The following is a 16578-nucleotide window of genomic DNA, read 5'->3' on the forward strand; positions in this document are numbered from 1 at the left end:
AAATTATGGAAAGAGCCCAAATGTCCATACTGATGAATACATTAAGAAGATGTGGTGTATATGCAATGGAATATTATGCAGCCATCAAAAAGAATGAAATCTTGTCATTTGCAACAACATGGCTAGAACTAGGGTGTATTATGCTAAGCAAAATAAGTCAGTCAGAGAAGGACAAATGCCATATGATTTCATTCATATGTGGAATTTAAGAAACAAAACATATGAACAGAGGGTAAGGGAAAGAAAAATAAAAAGATAAAAACAGAGAGAGAGGCAAACCATGAGACTTTTAACTATTGAGAACAAACTGAGGGTTGATGGAGGGATGGGCTAGCTGGGTGATGGGCATTAAGGAGGGCACATGATGTGAGGAGCACTGGGTGTTCTACGTAAGCAATGAATCACTAAATTCTACTCCTGAAACCAATTCTACACTGTACGCTAACTAACTTGAATTGAAATAAAAATTGGAAGGACAAAGACAAACGTCGGCAGCAATGGTCCACTCACCCTCGAGAAGGCTAAAGAGCAGCCCGGTTAAGTTCTTCTTAGTGGAAGGGCAGTCCTGGAATCTCAGGTTGAAGATGAAAATTTTCACTTTTGGCTCCATAGTCTGAAAAAGAGCAAAGCCAGCAAGTGAACGGAAACTGCCCAGAGTAAGTCTTTGGGTAACAGGGACGGATCTTCAAAAGGAGAAGTGACAAACGCTCTGAATTTGGGAAGTGTTCTCTAGCCAGGTCATTTAAGATAGGGAACTGACTCTAGACTCTGAGGGAGAACAGTCTACACTTTTCAGGAACATCAGCGAAACATCAGCCACCCTCCCCAGTGATCCCCATGTTCAACAGGCCGACAAGGCTCTTCCCAGAACCAGGCCCTGTGTTGGGCCAGGAACAAGGCCATCCACTCATGTTAGGGGCCTTTGTTACTACAAAAAGCTCAATCAGGTGCCACCGTAACAGTATTTATGAATGTCTGGGGTTTGCTTCAAAACAATCTGGCTTCAGGGACACCTGGGTGGCTCAGTCAGTTGGGTGTCTGACTCTTCAGCTCAACTCAGGTCTTGATCTCAGGGTCATGAGTTAGAAACAACAACAGCAACAACAAAACCCCCCAATCTGGCTTGAGAAGGGGAAAGTAGGGGTTAGATGGAACAAGATCAGCCATGAGTCAATAGCTTTTAAAGTTGGGGAAGGCGTCATGACCCTTTTCTTTCTACCTTTGGATATATTTGACATTTCCTATGATAAAAAGTTAAAAGAAGAGGTCCTCATTCAAATGGAACAGGTGTGACTTTTCTCACATTTCTAAGCCATTTCACTGTTGAAGGAAACAACTGAAAATTAGCATGTTGCTTGACTTCACCTCAAATTACCTTCTTTTGGGAAGGCTGGGTTTGGTCATTTTCCCCACACCAAGCTTCTCCTCCTCTGCGGGGTTAAAGGCCACTGAGAGATACCAATACAGCCCCTTCCAAAGAAGGCAGGCACATTATTTTCTGAGTCAGACGAGGTGCCTTCAGCTTTGAGAAGCTGAGTGGCTCAGGACCACAATTAGTGGCATTGGAGCGCACACAGCCCTTGTCCTTTCCCTGTGCTGGTCAGTGTGGGAAAGCCCAACTATTAAGGAAACGGAGGGTTTTCTCTTTCCTGAAAGGTCAGTACATGGCGGGGTGGGGGGGGCAGTCTGTAAGATCATAGGACGGGAGAGCTGGAGGAGGCTTCTGCTAAGTGGAGAAGTCCCTGGGTGAGCAGAGCCTTTCCTGCTAAGAGGATGCAGGATTCTGCTCCTGCACCGCCTGCAGAATTCAGAACTCGGATGTGCTATGGCTCTTTATCGGGGTACTGGACCCGAAGGGTGTCCTCCAGCCCTAAAACACCTGTGCGCTGGAGGGAGGAGCACCAACGGACGGGCCCTGAGCCTCGGAGAGGGAGATGCAAGGGCTCTGGGGAGAGTGGAGGGAAACAGCAATGGCAGAGGACACCTGCTCCTCTCTGCCCGGCCTTCAACCTCTTCCCTTACAGCCCCCAGGAGGAGGGCAAGGGGACCTGGGATGGGAGGGATGGGCGGGATGCTGGTAAGGGAGCTGTGGGCAGCATGATTCGGGGTCCTGGGGAGAACTCAGCTGCTCTTCCTGTCCTGGGGGCGCGAACTGTGGGAATGCTGCAGGCTTGTAACCGATAACCGCAGAGAGGGACAGTCCCCTCTCCAGCTCGGTTCTCGCCTCACAGCTGGTGACCAGAGTGGTCATCCTGCATCTCTGGGGCTGCAACCGAGCTGTCAAGTGCAACATCCAGAATTTAATTCCTACCTAAGGAAATAAAAGGAACAAAGAATTGCAGCAGGGCATAATCCCTGGCTGCCAAGTTTGTCCAGGAAGATTTTACTGTTTGTCTGGCCAGCTATTGACTGAGGGTTCACAGCTTTATCCAGGCACTGGTGGGAGGAGGTTTTCTTGAAAATGTTTTGATATAAAAAGGGAAACACTGTAAACCACATCCTCAGGCAGAAATTGAGCCAACGCTCTGTTGATGGGCTCTCTGAAGCATGCTGCGTCTGCATAACCCAGACGGTTTTCAAATGTCAGCGTTGTCTGAACCCATTAACTGAGCAACAAGCTCTGGTTGAATTTCTTAAGGGAGACAAAAGACAGATTTAATTATCACAGGCATCGGAAGGCCTTGAAGACACTATTTAAGTGCCGCTGAAGGACCAGAAATCTGGCTAGCAAGCCCACCGGGGCAGGCTCTAGGTCAAGGCAAATTGGGTTCAGGTAAGAAGATATTTACAAAATTATATGTGATTTTCAAAAATGCCACCCTCATTATAACATCCCCAACACCTTGGATTTATTTTTGTTTTGGAGAGGCAGTGTGGTGTCATATGTAAGCCCTGCTTCCAATCCCAGCTCTGCTCCCTCCCTAGTGTCTGACCCTCGTATGCTTCTTACGTGCTGGGGTCGGCCGTGGGGGGTAGAAGTATCGTGAGGATCGAGTGCCCCACACGGTGCTGGGCGCAGAGCCAGCACTAAAATCATAGCGGCTATTACTCAAATGCCCTGCGACTGCACCTGCTGCCTTGGATTATTAGATCATATTACTTGCAGATAATAAAAGTAGTGGTGCCTACGAAGGCCAGCAGGAAACCCAGAGACACGGTGATGGGACTAATGCTAATTCCTCCCTTTCCAGCGTCCAGCCTCAGGTCGAATGGAGATTCCACCGAGCAGCAGCACTGAGGATTTGATGCTGATGAGCTCGGCCTCTCAACAGATCATTCCTCTAACAATCCATCCGGCTCGGTGGTGGGGATGCTGGGATTCAAAACCAGGAGGCACAGGGCGGAAAGCAGAGGGGAGCAGCTTTGTGCCCACAAGAGGCGCAAGAGGAAGGCATGGGTGAATGCTGGCGGCCAGGCATCCCCAGAGAGGCCTGTGAGAAGGTCGCTCTTCAGGAGTAAGTATAGAAATACTGCTAGGATTCGGAAGGTACAATCCATTCTACCCTGTCAGGAGGTGGGGGAATAGCCAGGACTCCATGGAATTTGGAATTCGTCTTCCTCAAGGAAGTTGCTCAGCCGTGACCAAGCACAGGAGAGAAAGCTAACGGGTAGGTAGGTGGCAACCAACATACTTTCTCTAACGTTAATCACAATCCTTACATTTGAGGAAAACAATCCTGGGAATGGGAAAAAAGGGCCTGAGGTTACAGGAAGGTTCCCATAGCTGGCATCTGATTTAGCAGACCTGGGTGTGAAATGTCTTTTTTTTTTTGTTTGGGGTGAAATACACATACAATTTACCATCCTAACCATTTTGAGTGTATAGTTCAGTGACATTAAGTCCATTCACGCTGTTGTGTAACCATGACCACCGTCCATGAAATGACTTTTTGAATCTTAGAATACCGGAATTTCAATTCTCAGATTTCTACACAAGAGATCATGAAATATTTACCTTAATGAGATAACCCTCATGATCCCGTCCGGGGAAGACTGCCTGACCCCCTCCATGGTCTCCAGCAACGCGTTCAAGGGAGATCTTCCCTGGTGCAACTCTGCTTCTCCACCAACCGTGGGGGCAAACTCGGTTTACACACCAGCCAGGGCGTTAAAGGTCTAATATGCTATCGGGAACCTTCTCCATTCCTCATCAATATGCGAAATGGCTCAAATTACCTGCAGTTTACTCAGCTTCTGTGGCAAACTTGACTCTCTTGGGCATTCATAAGACAAATCAAGAGAGAGGAAATCGACAGTGCCCTAGAAATAAGTAAATAGGGTCATTAGAACGTAAGCAATTTCAAGGCAAACTACTGTTCAGAAATATCCCTTTTTCTTTCTCCTCCTATTCCTAAACTGATGCTCTGAAGTGAGATTGCCCAGGGGAAAAGCAGGCAGAGGACAAGCTGGGACAGAATGAGAATGTGTGTGTGGGATGTGCCTGCATGTGGTTGGGAATACATCACCACGGATTCAGCAAAGTTCTTTGCACACAGTAAGTGCTTGAGAAGTGTATATGACTGAGTGAGTGAATGAAGTACTGTATGCCAGAAATGGTGGGTTCCCACCAAACAGGTGAGTACTAAGGGAGTCAGAGGCCAGAGCTGCCCTGGTCGGCACCCTCCTCCCAGCCCTTCCATTTTGCTGGGATGGAGAGAGTGGAGCCCTCAGACACCTGCAGGACCCTCAGGGATCTTTCCAGACCCTACTGGGGTTTTGGGTTTCATTTTAATTGTAGGCTATAGTTACTGGCTACTGTCAGGTCACAGTTTAAAGTCCGCCCTCGTGGACCCTAGCTTGGCCCATAATATTATCGGAGAACAGAGCTCTCACGGTCCTGGACATACCCCCCTGCACGGTCTCTGGCCTGCGTACATTCTGAGAACTTCAGATCTGCAAGAGTCTAAACACACAAAGATACAACTATGATTCCCTCGTTGCCTTTCTCAAAAGTCATTTCTAGGGTGCCTGGGTAGCGCAGTCGTTAAAGCGTCTGCCTTCGGCTCAGGGCGTGATCCCGGCGTACCAGGATCGAGTCCCACATCGGGCTCCTCCGCTGTGAGCCTGCTTCTTCCTCTCCCACTCCCCCTGCTGTGTTCCCTCTCTCGCTGGCTGTCTCTCTGTCACATAAATAAATAAAATCTTAAAAAAAAAAAAAAAACAAAAGTCATTTCTATCCTTATCAGGCCTAGATCATCACTCCTTCATAGATGATATGTTCCTTCAGGACAAAGACCCTGGATAATGCATCCAACGACAACCAAGTGCCCTGTGGACCTTCGATGACTGACTCACCACCAGTTCCCTGTGGCTTTCCTAATCAAGTCCTCAGCAGTGTTTACCAAACAGTCTACACCTTGCTCCACTTTGCTGAGTACCATTCCAACCCTTCCTCCCCACCCTCCACCCTCAGCTCTTACTTTTGTCTGTCCATTCTGCACAACACATAGTCGCTGAGTACCTGCTCTTAAAATCACTGTGCTCAGCAGATGACGATTCACATTTAAAGAGAAGTAAGAACCACAGAAGCTTACCACTTAATAGAGAGAGTTAGCAAATGCACCAACGACATGAATAAACACAAAGAATTAGAAAGGTTATAAGCGAAGTCCGCGCCAGTGGTGTTCAAACTCACCTGGGAACTGAGGAAGCCTCTGAAGACCCAGGATGGTCCGTCCACATTAAGCCTTGGCCTTTATGTGCTTTACTAGCTCTGCAGGTGATTCTGATACACAAGGCTTGGGGGGGTGCTGGTGTAAACAAAGAGCTAAGTGTTCCAAGCGGAGAGAGAGCACATCAGGTTGAGCAAGGGAGTATTATTAAATGAGACCTCTTGATGGAGAGAGCACATGTGCACGTATGTTGTAAATGGGTAGAATTTTGTTGGAAGAGATTTGAGCAAGGCTAGGATAGGAAGCATACATGAGTGCACATGCAAGAGAGCAGGAAAAAAGCATAGCATACACACTGGGAAAAATAGGAGGGGAGACCTAAGAGAGAGCAAGATAGCCTGAGAGAGCTACACTCTGGAAGGCCCTGAGAAATTTGCACCAATTCCTGCAATCTGTGGCAAAATATGCATAACATAAAATTTAACAAGTTCAGCAGCACTAGGTGCATTCACATCGTTGGGCACCCATCACCACCATCCATGCAACGCATTTTAAAATCTCATAGTGAGCACTGAGTGTAGCTTCCCAGTAGGGAACTGATAAAAACTGTGCTCTTGGAAAATCCAGAAGCACTGGGGGGCATGGACTGGGGCAAAGAGACCAGTTCAAAGGCTACTGCTCAACAAGCACTTTTCTGATCAGCACTTTGGTCTTCTGGGTTCATAACTGATAGCAGTTATTACCCCTTATAAATTAATTTAGATGGCATTCGGGCCATACAGTCAGCCTCGGAGCTCGTTATTCAGAACCTTATCACATCTGGATTTTAAGTTCCTGAGCTGGTAAATTTGAAGACTGGACCCTGACCCACGGAGCCTGCATCGTAGCCCAGACCCCAGGTGTCTGTCATAGGGCACTGTGCTATCTATACAGCACCCTGCCGAATGCCACAGAACTACAGAAATCAGCTATTTTTTCTGATGACTTTTCACATTGCCCAGCAGCCAAGCTTACAGAGGCCAAAGCTGTTTAAATCTCAGATTTTTAACTTTTCTTATTAAAATTGTAGTTAAAAAATTATGTTTAGAGGAGGCAGGAACCAACATGGTACTCCAGGGAGCACACTTTAAAAAACAAAACAAAACCCTTTACTTTTCCTTTTATCTGTTTTGCTATAAACTGGCCTCTCCTCTAATAAGCTATTTTGGACTCAATAAAAAATCAGAGCAAACTGGGGCACCCGGGTGGCTCAGCCAGTTAATCGAACTGCCTTCGGCCCAGGTCATGATCCCAGGGTCCTGGGATCCAGCCCCGCATCAGGCTCCTTGCTCAGCAGGAGTCTGCTTCTCCCTCTCCCTTTGCTTGCTATTCCCCCTGCTTGTGCTCTCTCTCTCTCCCCCTCTCTCTGTCAAATGAATAAATCAAATCTTAAAAAAAAAAAAAAAAAGCAAACAGAGCTGTTTGACTTTTTTGCACAGGCAAGAGCTAGGGCTGCAACAGATCAGATTTTGTTTGTAAACGTGAATCTAGAGAATGGACTGCGCTCAGAAGAGGCACTTTTAAAAAAATGTCAAGGCGACAGAGGAAAACTCTTGTGCTCTAAAATTAAAATTACAACTTTACTCAGATGTTACAAATGCTATCTTGGGGGACTGTCATCACCTTGGCAAGCGAAGATGTGGATGATTCCAGCAGGAGCTCCGAGACGGCGTCAGCTCGCAGGACCACAGAGAGCTTTCCACCTAAAACCAACCAGAGGAACCAGCTGCATGTGAGCGAGGCGGGACGCTGGCACCACGGGAGCTGCGTGGGGACTCATTTCCTGTTCCATGTTCACGGACTTTAAAAGGGATTTCTGGGGGCACCTGGGTGGCTCAGTCAGTTAAGCCTCTGCCTTCTGCTCAGGTCACGGTCCTGGGGTCTTGAGTTCAAGGCCCTCGTGGGGGCTCCCTGCTCAGCGGAGCCTTCTTCTCCCTCCCCCTCTGCTGCTCCCCCTGCTTGTGCTCTCTCTCTCCCTCTCTCAAGTAAAATAAAATCTTTTAAAAAAGGGGGCGGGGATTTCTGAACAAATCACTTACATCACTTTACTCCAGCTGAAAGATTTTGGATAACAAGGTGGCTTTAAGAACGAAAAAGTCCCTTTGGAGAATGTTTCATCTAAAGCCGGACTCTGAAATGCAGGACACTTGTAAGTCTCTTAGAAGAATAAAAGCAATTACCATGCCCTGCCCCTCCGCAGTGTAGAAGGCGGTGAGGGGAGAACTGCTTCCCCACTTGCTTAGAGGCAGGGCACTCTCGAGAAGCCCCTGTTCCCAGCCCCTCTTCACTGTGGAACGGCAGTTCAGCCCCTACTGCGCACGCGCGGCGGGGAAACCGAAGGAACCGCGAACAGCTGCAGAGCGTGCCCTCTTGCTTTGCTCTTTGATTACCTACAGTGGTGCGGGTACTTGTGCGCTCCTCAGCGGACTGAGCCCTGCACAAGTGCACTTTAACTGGCCTCCCAGGTGCTCCTGACGCAGTGGTCCTCCCACTACCTTTTGAGAAACACGGCCACCGAGGAGCGCTTCTTCAGCTGTTTGCGCTGCGTCTATGACTCAACGCGCCTCTCTCTCCCACCGGATTGTGTGCTCGCTGAGGAGCAAAATTTAAAACACCTCCTTAATCCCTCTAGATATCGACTTCAGCACTGGGTGCATAGCCGACCTGCGGTTTGGAAACACTTAAAACCTGAATAAAACCGGAGTTTTCAGAGTTAAACTGTAAGGCTGTATGCCTGACTTCACCTTCATCCAAATTCTTTACAGGAGGACGATCTCCTAAGACAATGAAACCACCACTAACAACTACAAGAGTGCTTGGCTCCCCCCCCCCACGCCCCCATAATCTCTATGCCCAATGTGGGGCTCGAACTCAGAACCCCCAAGATCAAGAGTCGCTTGCTTTTCAAACTGAGCCAGCCAGGTGCCCCCAAAGGGGCTTATTTTAATAAACATGATAGAACTCTGAAATCTTCTGAGTGGAGAATATCATTTAGAGACGTTCAGCCCTCGTTCTGATAAGATAGTTACCTAGCGCCATTATCTAGTTACTCAATGATCGTGCCTGGTGGTTCCGTTTCGCCTCTCACAGATTCCCGTGCTCTCGTCATTATCACGTCAGCACATGTGAAACATACAGCTTGTGCTTAACATTTAAAAATGTACAGTGTAGTGTCATCTCTAGACCAATGAAATGAAACAAGAGTACAGTTAATCCCTAAGCAGAATGAACTCACAAATCATTTCTATTTGACTCTGCGAGCTGCTTTTAGAATTAGAGTGAACGAATGTACTTGAAGTTCCAGAAATTCTTATATTATACAGAATAATCAAACTTCCCCACCATGGTTGCCAACCTAGCCCCAGTGCAAGCATAAACTATACTTCTTAAAATACTGCAAAAGGCAGATTACTCAAAACCAGATTCTCACTCTAAGCTTGCGGCTCTTGTTTCCTATGGGACTGAAAGAGGGGTAATTGCTCTGCTTTAGGATAATTTGTTGGACGTAATTAAAGATAGGTGTTCATGCATATAGAGCTCAAAATTGGTATTTGCAGTGCATTGAGGATTAACTGTTTTAAGCCTGTGTAGAAAATCACTGCATAGTATCGTGTAAGTTCGTGTCCCTACTAGGCTTTGCTAGACCTCACTAAGGATAACCTCACCTGTTTCCACCACAAAGGGAAGTCATTCCATTAAAAACCATTGCAGTTGTTTACAAAAAATAGCCCCTTTCCTTTTGCTCCTTCCCCCTTTGCCTCAAATGAGCCAATAAAAGTAATCTGGCCAATACTAAACTGCCAATACCAATGCTTCAAGTTACTACTACTTCTTGGGTAGGCTGGTATTAATAGGGTTATCCTGGGTTGCATCCTAGTGTTGTACAAGTGGGGGATGCTGTGTGCAATTCTACTCTTCCCATGAGAGGGTTGTTTCCGCTACCCCCAACCTCCAACTTTGCCAAGAATCCTCTCTTCTATTGAATCCTCCCCAGAGGCAGCACACTGAACACATAAATAGTAGGTTTATAATAATGAATATAGAAAGATTAGAAAATAACTTTTAAAAAATTTTGGTAAAATATATATAACAGGAAATTAGCCATTAAATTTTTATTTTTATTTATTTTTATGAGGAGGGGCTAGGGTTTGGGGAAGGGCAGAGGGAGAGGGAGAGAGAGAATCTCAAGCAGACTCTCTGCTGAGTGCAGAACCCGATGTAGGGCTTGATCTCACGACCTGAGATCATGACCTGAGCCTAAATCAAGAGTTGGATGCTTAACAGACTGAGCCACCCAGCCACTACCATTAATTTTTTTTTTTAAGATTTTACTTATTTGAGAGAGAGAGTGAGAGAGCTCAAGCAGGGGGAGGAGCAGAGGGAGAGGGACGAGCAGACTCCATGCTGAATGTGGAGCCTGACAAAATGCTCGAGCCCATGACCTCGAGCCCACAACCTCAAGAGTTGGAGCCGAAATCAAGAGTTGGAAGCCCATGACCTCGAGACCACAACCTGAGCCGAAATCAAGAGTCACCCAGGCGCCACACCATTAAATTTTTTAAGTGTACATTTCAGGGGCATTAAGTACATTCACTTTGTTGTGCAACCATCACCACCATCTATCTTCAAAACTTTCCCATCAACCCAAGCTAAAACTCTGTGTTCCTTGAACAGGGAACTCCCCATTTCCCTGTCCCTGGTAACCACTATTCTACTTCCTGTCTCTGTGAATTTGATGATTGTAGGTCCTTCGTGTATGTGGAATCCTACAATAATTGTCCTTTTGTGACTGGCTTATTTCACTTAGCATAATGTCTTCAAGGTTCATCCGTGTTATGGTATGTGTCAGAATTTCACTTCTTTTTAAGATCAAATAATATTCCGTTGTATGTAAATAGCACATTTTGTTTATCCCTTCATCCATCCATGGGCATTTGGGTTATTTCCACCTTTTGGCTGTGTAAATAACACTGCTATGAACATAGGGGTATAAATACCCGTATAAGTCCCTGCTTTCAGTTCTTTTGTGTATGTCCCCACAAGGGCTACATGATATGGTAATTTTATGTTTAATTTTTTGAGGAACTGCCATACTCTTTTCCATACTGGCTACATCATTTCACACACCTGTCAGCAATGCATAAAGATTACAATTTCTCTATATTTTCACCAACACCCGTGATTTTCTGCTTTCAAAAATAACAGCCATTCTTATGGCTGTGAAGTGATATCTCATTGTGGGTTTGATTTGCTTTCCATAATGATTGAGCATTCTTAACGATTGAGTTGATTTGTGTATATAGTACAAGGTAAGGGTTCAATTTTGTTCCTTTGTATGTGGATGTTCAGTTTTCCCAGGAACGCTCGTTGAAAAGACTCTCTTTTCCCCACTGAAAAGTCTTCACACTTTTGTAGAAAATCATTTGGCCATATAGGCAAGGGTTTATTTGTGGGCTTTCTATTTTATTCCATAGGTATATATGTCTGTCCTTATGCTAGTACCACACTATTTTGATTACTGTAGCTTCTAGTAAAATTTTAAATCAGGAAGTGTGAGTCTTCCAACTTTGTTCTTTTTCAAGATCGTTTTGGCTGTTTGGGGTCCCTTTGAGATTCCATACATATTTAAGAATGGATTTTTCTATTTTTTGCAAAAACTGTCCCTAGGATTTTGATAGGGATTTCATTGACTCTGTATATTGCTTTGGGTAGTACTGAAATCTCAATAATATTAAGTCTTCCAATCCATGAACAAAGGATGTCTTTCCATTTGTTTTTGTTTTCTTTACCTTCTTTCAGCAATGTTTTAAAGTTTTCAGTGTATAAGTCTTTTGCCTCCTTAGTTAAGTTTAAAAAATAACTTTTTATTTTTTTAAAGATTTTATTTATTTGAGAGAAAGAGAGAACACAAGCAGGGGCAGAGGGAGAGGGATAAGCAGACTCCCTGCTGAGCAAGGAGCCTAATGCAGGGCTTGATCCCAGGACACCAGGATCATGACCTGAGCTGAAGGGAGATGCTTAACCGACTGAGCCAGCCAGGTGCCCTAGAAAATAACTTTTAAAAACTGCTTATTAGAGGGAGCATAACTCGGGGCACCTGGCGGCTCAGTCGGTAGAGCATCCAACTCTTGATCCCAGAGTTGTGAGTTTAAGCCCTACACTGGGCGTGAAGCCTACTTAAAAAAAAAAAAAAAAAAAAAAAAAGAGGGAGCATAACTCTCCAATCATTAACTGTGAGCTGTGTGTGGTGACTTCTTTTCAAAGAGTGCAGTATGGAAAGGAGGTTAAAAGAGTAACTTTACGCTAGGGATACCTGACAAATACAATCTCAATTAGGTGATCAGGAACATCGACAGTATAAATCATGTTGATAGTATGTACCCTTGATATGACATGATGAAAATAGCACTTTATTCTGTAATCTTCCTTCCTCAAACTCATAATCTCAGCCTATCCTTGAGAGAAACCTCCAACAAATCCCAATAGCGGTAGTCATTAAAGACCGCATATTATATTATTCCATTCATACAAAATGTTCGCAATAGGGAAATCTATAGAGACAGGAAGTTTATTAGTGGTTGTTTGGGGCTGAGATGAGAGAGGGGAATGGGGACAGTAGGATGATTGTTGGAGCCTCATGTTGGGTACAGAGACTACTTAAAAATAAAATCTTTAAAGTATACAGTTCAGTGGTTTTTAGTATATTTACAAAGCTGTGCAATCATATCCACTAATTCTAAAACAGTTTCATCACAAAAAAGAAATTTCTTATCCATTAGCAGTCACTCCCCGTTCTCTCTTCTAGCCCTACACATGCTAATCTACTGTAGTGTCTCTATGCCTATTATGGAGACTTAATATAAATGAAATCATATAATATGTGGTCTTTTCTGATTAGCTGCTTTCACTTAGCTTAATGTCTTCAAGGTACATCTGTGCTGTGGCACGTATCATTCCATTTTGGGTAAATAATATTCCATTTTATGTATATACCACATGTTGTTTATCCATCAGTTGAGGGACATTAGGGTTGTTTCCACTTTGGGTTATTATGAAAAATGCTGCTATGAATGTTTGTGATAAGTTTTCTCCCGGGCATGTTTTCATTTCTCTTGGACATATATCTAGGAGAGGAATCATTGACACAGGGTAACTCTAAAGTTTATCTGTTTGAGAAACTGCCAGACTGTTTTCCAAAACACCCGCACCATCATTCATTCCCACCAGTGGTGTGGGTTCCAATTTCTCTACATCATCACCAACACTTGTTTTTATTGTTTTGTTTTTATTACAGCCACCCAGGTTGATCCGAGGTGGTATTCTAATTGTTGGATTGAGAAGTCACTCCATGGGTATTTGTTATAGTATTTTGCCTTTTTTTTTTAAAAAAGCAGTTCAGTAATTTTTTAATAGTATTTTGCTTTTAACCAACATATTTTATACAACTTTTTTCTGTATATTAGGTGATATATTTTAAAAAGGACAAAAGCCTATGGGATTGAACTAAAAAGGGAGGGGAGACTAAGAGAGAGAAAGAAAGAAAGAAGAAAAACCACCTTTCAGAATAGGAAGGAGACTGGAAAAAGAATTTATTTTGTGTCCTGCATTATATTGGGGTAGAAAATCTAGTGATATTGATGAAACACAAAGTGAAGCCTGGAAGAAATGAGCAGAAGAAGAAAAGGAAAATATGAGCTTAAAAAACAGTCTTTAGTAACCTGATGAAGATTAAAAATGGAATCTGCAAATATTTTAATATGTTTATATAGTTTTATAATCAAAATAAGTCTATGGAGTCTGTCTTCAAAACAAGATAGATTTTCCTTTGTTTGAGATGAACCAAGTTCAATCTTGCCTTCTTTCAAAGTTCATTTACCCAGTGCTTCCTCAGCAGGATTACAGCCAACAAACGTTTACTTGCTTACCCACCCCAAGGAGGGTTCCTTCTTCTTTCCAAAGAATCCGGTTTCAAATTCAGCCTCTCCTCATCTCTTACCCTGTACTCCCAGCTCACTAAACTGACTGCTGGGCTTGTCGCTGTCTCCCTGCAGGGGCTCTTCTCTCCACCTGGAATCGTCTTGTCCAATCCATTTGCTTGGTCCCTTCCTTGCTGTCCTCTCTGAGGACAACCTTCCTGACACCCCTGTCTGAAATGGCCCTGCCCACACTCACACTCTTTCTTCCCTTGCCCTGCTTTCATTTTTAACATAGAAAAAAATGTTTGATCTCTTTATAATCAAATACATGCAAATGAAGCATATAAGGAGATCATAGTTTTCAACTGTCAAATTTACCAATAACAAAAATGATTACATCATGGAAGACAGGCTGAGTAGGGTTAGAGCAGTTTTACAACTGTTGGTATACATGATTAAAACTTTTCTGGAAGATAATTCAGCAACATGCTTTAAAGTCTTAAAGAATGCACAGTTTTTGACCCAGTAATTTCTTTTTCCTTTTCCTTTCCTTTTTTTTTTTTTAAAAGATTTCATTTATTTATTTGAGAGAGAGAGAGCACAAGTTGGGGGGAGAAGCAGAGGCAGAGGCAGAGAGAGAAGCAGATTCCCCACTGATCATGGAACACTACATCAAAAACTAAGGATGTTCTATGGTGACTAACATAACATAATAAAAAATTATTACTAAATTAAAAAAAAAAATTCCCCACTGAGCAGGGAGCCCGATGTGGGGCTCGATCCCAGAAACTTGAGATCATAACCTAAGCCAAACGCACTTAACAGACTGAGCCATTCAGGTGCCCCATGACCTAGTAATTTCAATTCTAAGAATCAGAAGGAATTCATCGGAAGGCAGGCAGAGGTTTATATATAGGAACATTCACTGGAATGTAATTCATAATGGTGAAAATTAAACTTATGTATAAAATAATATATATGGGGCGCCTGGGTGCCTCATTTGGTTAAGCCTCTGCCTTTGGCTCAGGTCATGATCCCAGAGTCCTGGGATCGAAATCCCACATTGGGCTCCCCGTGAGCAGGGGGTCTGCTTCTCCCTCTAACCCTCCCCCTACTCGTTCTCTCTTGAATAAATAAATAAAATCTTTAAATAAATAAATATTTCTCTCATTTATATATATTATTTTTAAAAAATTATTTTATTTATTGGGGTGCCTGGGTGGCACAGTCGTTAAGCGTCTGCCTTCAGCTCAGGGCGTGATCCTGGCGTTCTGGGATCGAGCCCCACATCAGGCTCCTCCGCTGGGAGCCTGCGTCTTCCTCTCCCACTCCCCCTGCTTGTGTTCCCTCTCTCGCTGGCTGTCTCTCTGTCAAATAAATAAATAAAATCTTTAAAAAAATTTATTTATCTGAAAGAGAGAGAGAGCAAGAGAGAGCACAAGTGGGGAGGAGATTACTTCACCTAGTAATTTATTAAAATCTCTAAGGTACTGGTCCTGCCCAAACTTACTGTATTAGAACCTGTATCAGAATTAGCTTTGAAGAAGGAATATGGACAATTGCAATTACGTTCTTCTCACTACCTATCAGTATATCACTATTTTGTCTGTCTTCTTTGCTGGAATGAAAACTTCAGCTGGAATGCGTAACTTGCTTTGCATGAGCAAAAGGGGAGACTGAGGAAGGACAGGCAATCTGGAAGCTTTGGAGAGCCAGGGAGGCAGGACTGGAGAAGGAAGGGCAGAAGGATACTACGTGGTGGCCCAGACTCAAGACTGGGGAAGGAGTGCTTAAAAGATACTTTCAAAGGAAATGCTGGGCACTATGTTATATAAGCTACCTCTGCCTCTGTCCATTGGGAAGCTTCCAGTACAATGTTATCTTTTCACTAATGAATACATATGACAAGATTATTTAAGGGGAGTGGGAAGACATGCCACGTCCTGCTTTACGGAGGGTGCGGGAAGGTGGGTAATGAAGGCTGGTAGTGGGTCAGCCATCAGGGTTGTGTGTACTTACCTTGAGAAGCATACTTTTCATGGTAAATCTCATAGGCTCTTCTGTGGGCATCTGTGAGGGTCTGGAGACGTGAAGATCTTGATTCCTGTTGGGGAAGCTCTTTTATCACCTCCTCCAAGTCACTGAATGTGAACCAGATCTCAACCAGGTCCCCAAAGGAGTGGAAGGCGAATGTGGCATAGTCTGCGAAGAGATCAGCAAAGACTTCACTTCTCTGGACAGTGCTGGCGGGGAGGGTCTGGTGATGCAGAACGACCAGGGGCTGAAGCTGCGCCATCTTGAGGGTCTCAAGGAATCGCCGGTAGCACTGCACTGTTTTGGTGTCTGGGTTCTTGGAGCTTCCTGCTGGGAGAAGTTGTGCCCACGGCAGAAATACTTTATAGTGGGTGATCTCACTGGCATGAACACTACCGAAGTACTCCGGCAGGAAAGCAGGCAGTGGTTGTTGACAAACATAAATGCTTTTGTCCTCTGCTGTAAAATTAGAACCCTGGGTTCCCAATGGACCACTCAGGTTGTACAGCAAGTCATTGGTGAGAGGACCAGCTGCTGAAATGAAGTTTCTATCAGATTTCCAATCTAACCCCCAGCATGAAAAGCTTAGTAGGACAATAAAGACTGAATTCCAAGCCAGCTCCATTTTCGAGGACCTGTTAGGAAGTATATGGAGTCCTTACTTTATAACAACAGCTAGGTTGTAAAATGCTAAGTGATTATTAACACTTAATATTTAACTGGGTTATCTATGGTAATGAAATCAGTACACGACTTACCAGCATAATATCAAAACTTTAAAGACCATAGAGATAACACAAAAACCTCAAACATCACACATAATTTAAGCAGATGAACCTGGAAAATGTCTGAAGGGGAGAGTTCTCCATGTTTTTTGCTTAATTACAAATTATTTCAAAATTCATTTACATAATAGAAAAAAGGCGAGTCCCTTGCCAAGCCTTTTTTCCACCTTAAAAATTTGTAACTAGGGGTGC

At 44.1% G+C, this 16578-nt stretch overlaps 1 protein-coding gene across 1 annotated transcript in view; it reads right to left on the minus strand.

The window, feature by feature from the left end:
• Nucleotides 1–16226, minus strand: part of LCT (lactase) — a 50322-nt gene extending 34096 nt beyond the window's left edge. Inside the window, exons 1-4 of the mRNA XM_045782850.2 lie at nt 15587–16226; nt 7275–7354; nt 4177–4260; nt 511–613 (exon numbers count right to left, since the gene is read on the minus strand). Coding sequence (XP_045638806.2) covers nt 511–613; nt 4177–4260; nt 7275–7354; nt 15587–16226 — 907 coding nt within the window. The remainder of the gene's footprint in view (nt 1–510; nt 614–4176; nt 4261–7274; nt 7355–15586) is intronic.
• Nucleotides 16227–16578: the final 352 nt, after the last annotated feature.

This window comes from Ursus americanus, chromosome 1 (assembly GCF_024610735.1).
Source record: "Ursus americanus isolate L20-20 chromosome 1, mUrsAme1.1.p, whole genome shotgun sequence".
Classification (NCBI taxonomy): domain Eukaryota; kingdom Metazoa; phylum Chordata; class Mammalia; order Carnivora; family Ursidae; genus Ursus; species Ursus americanus.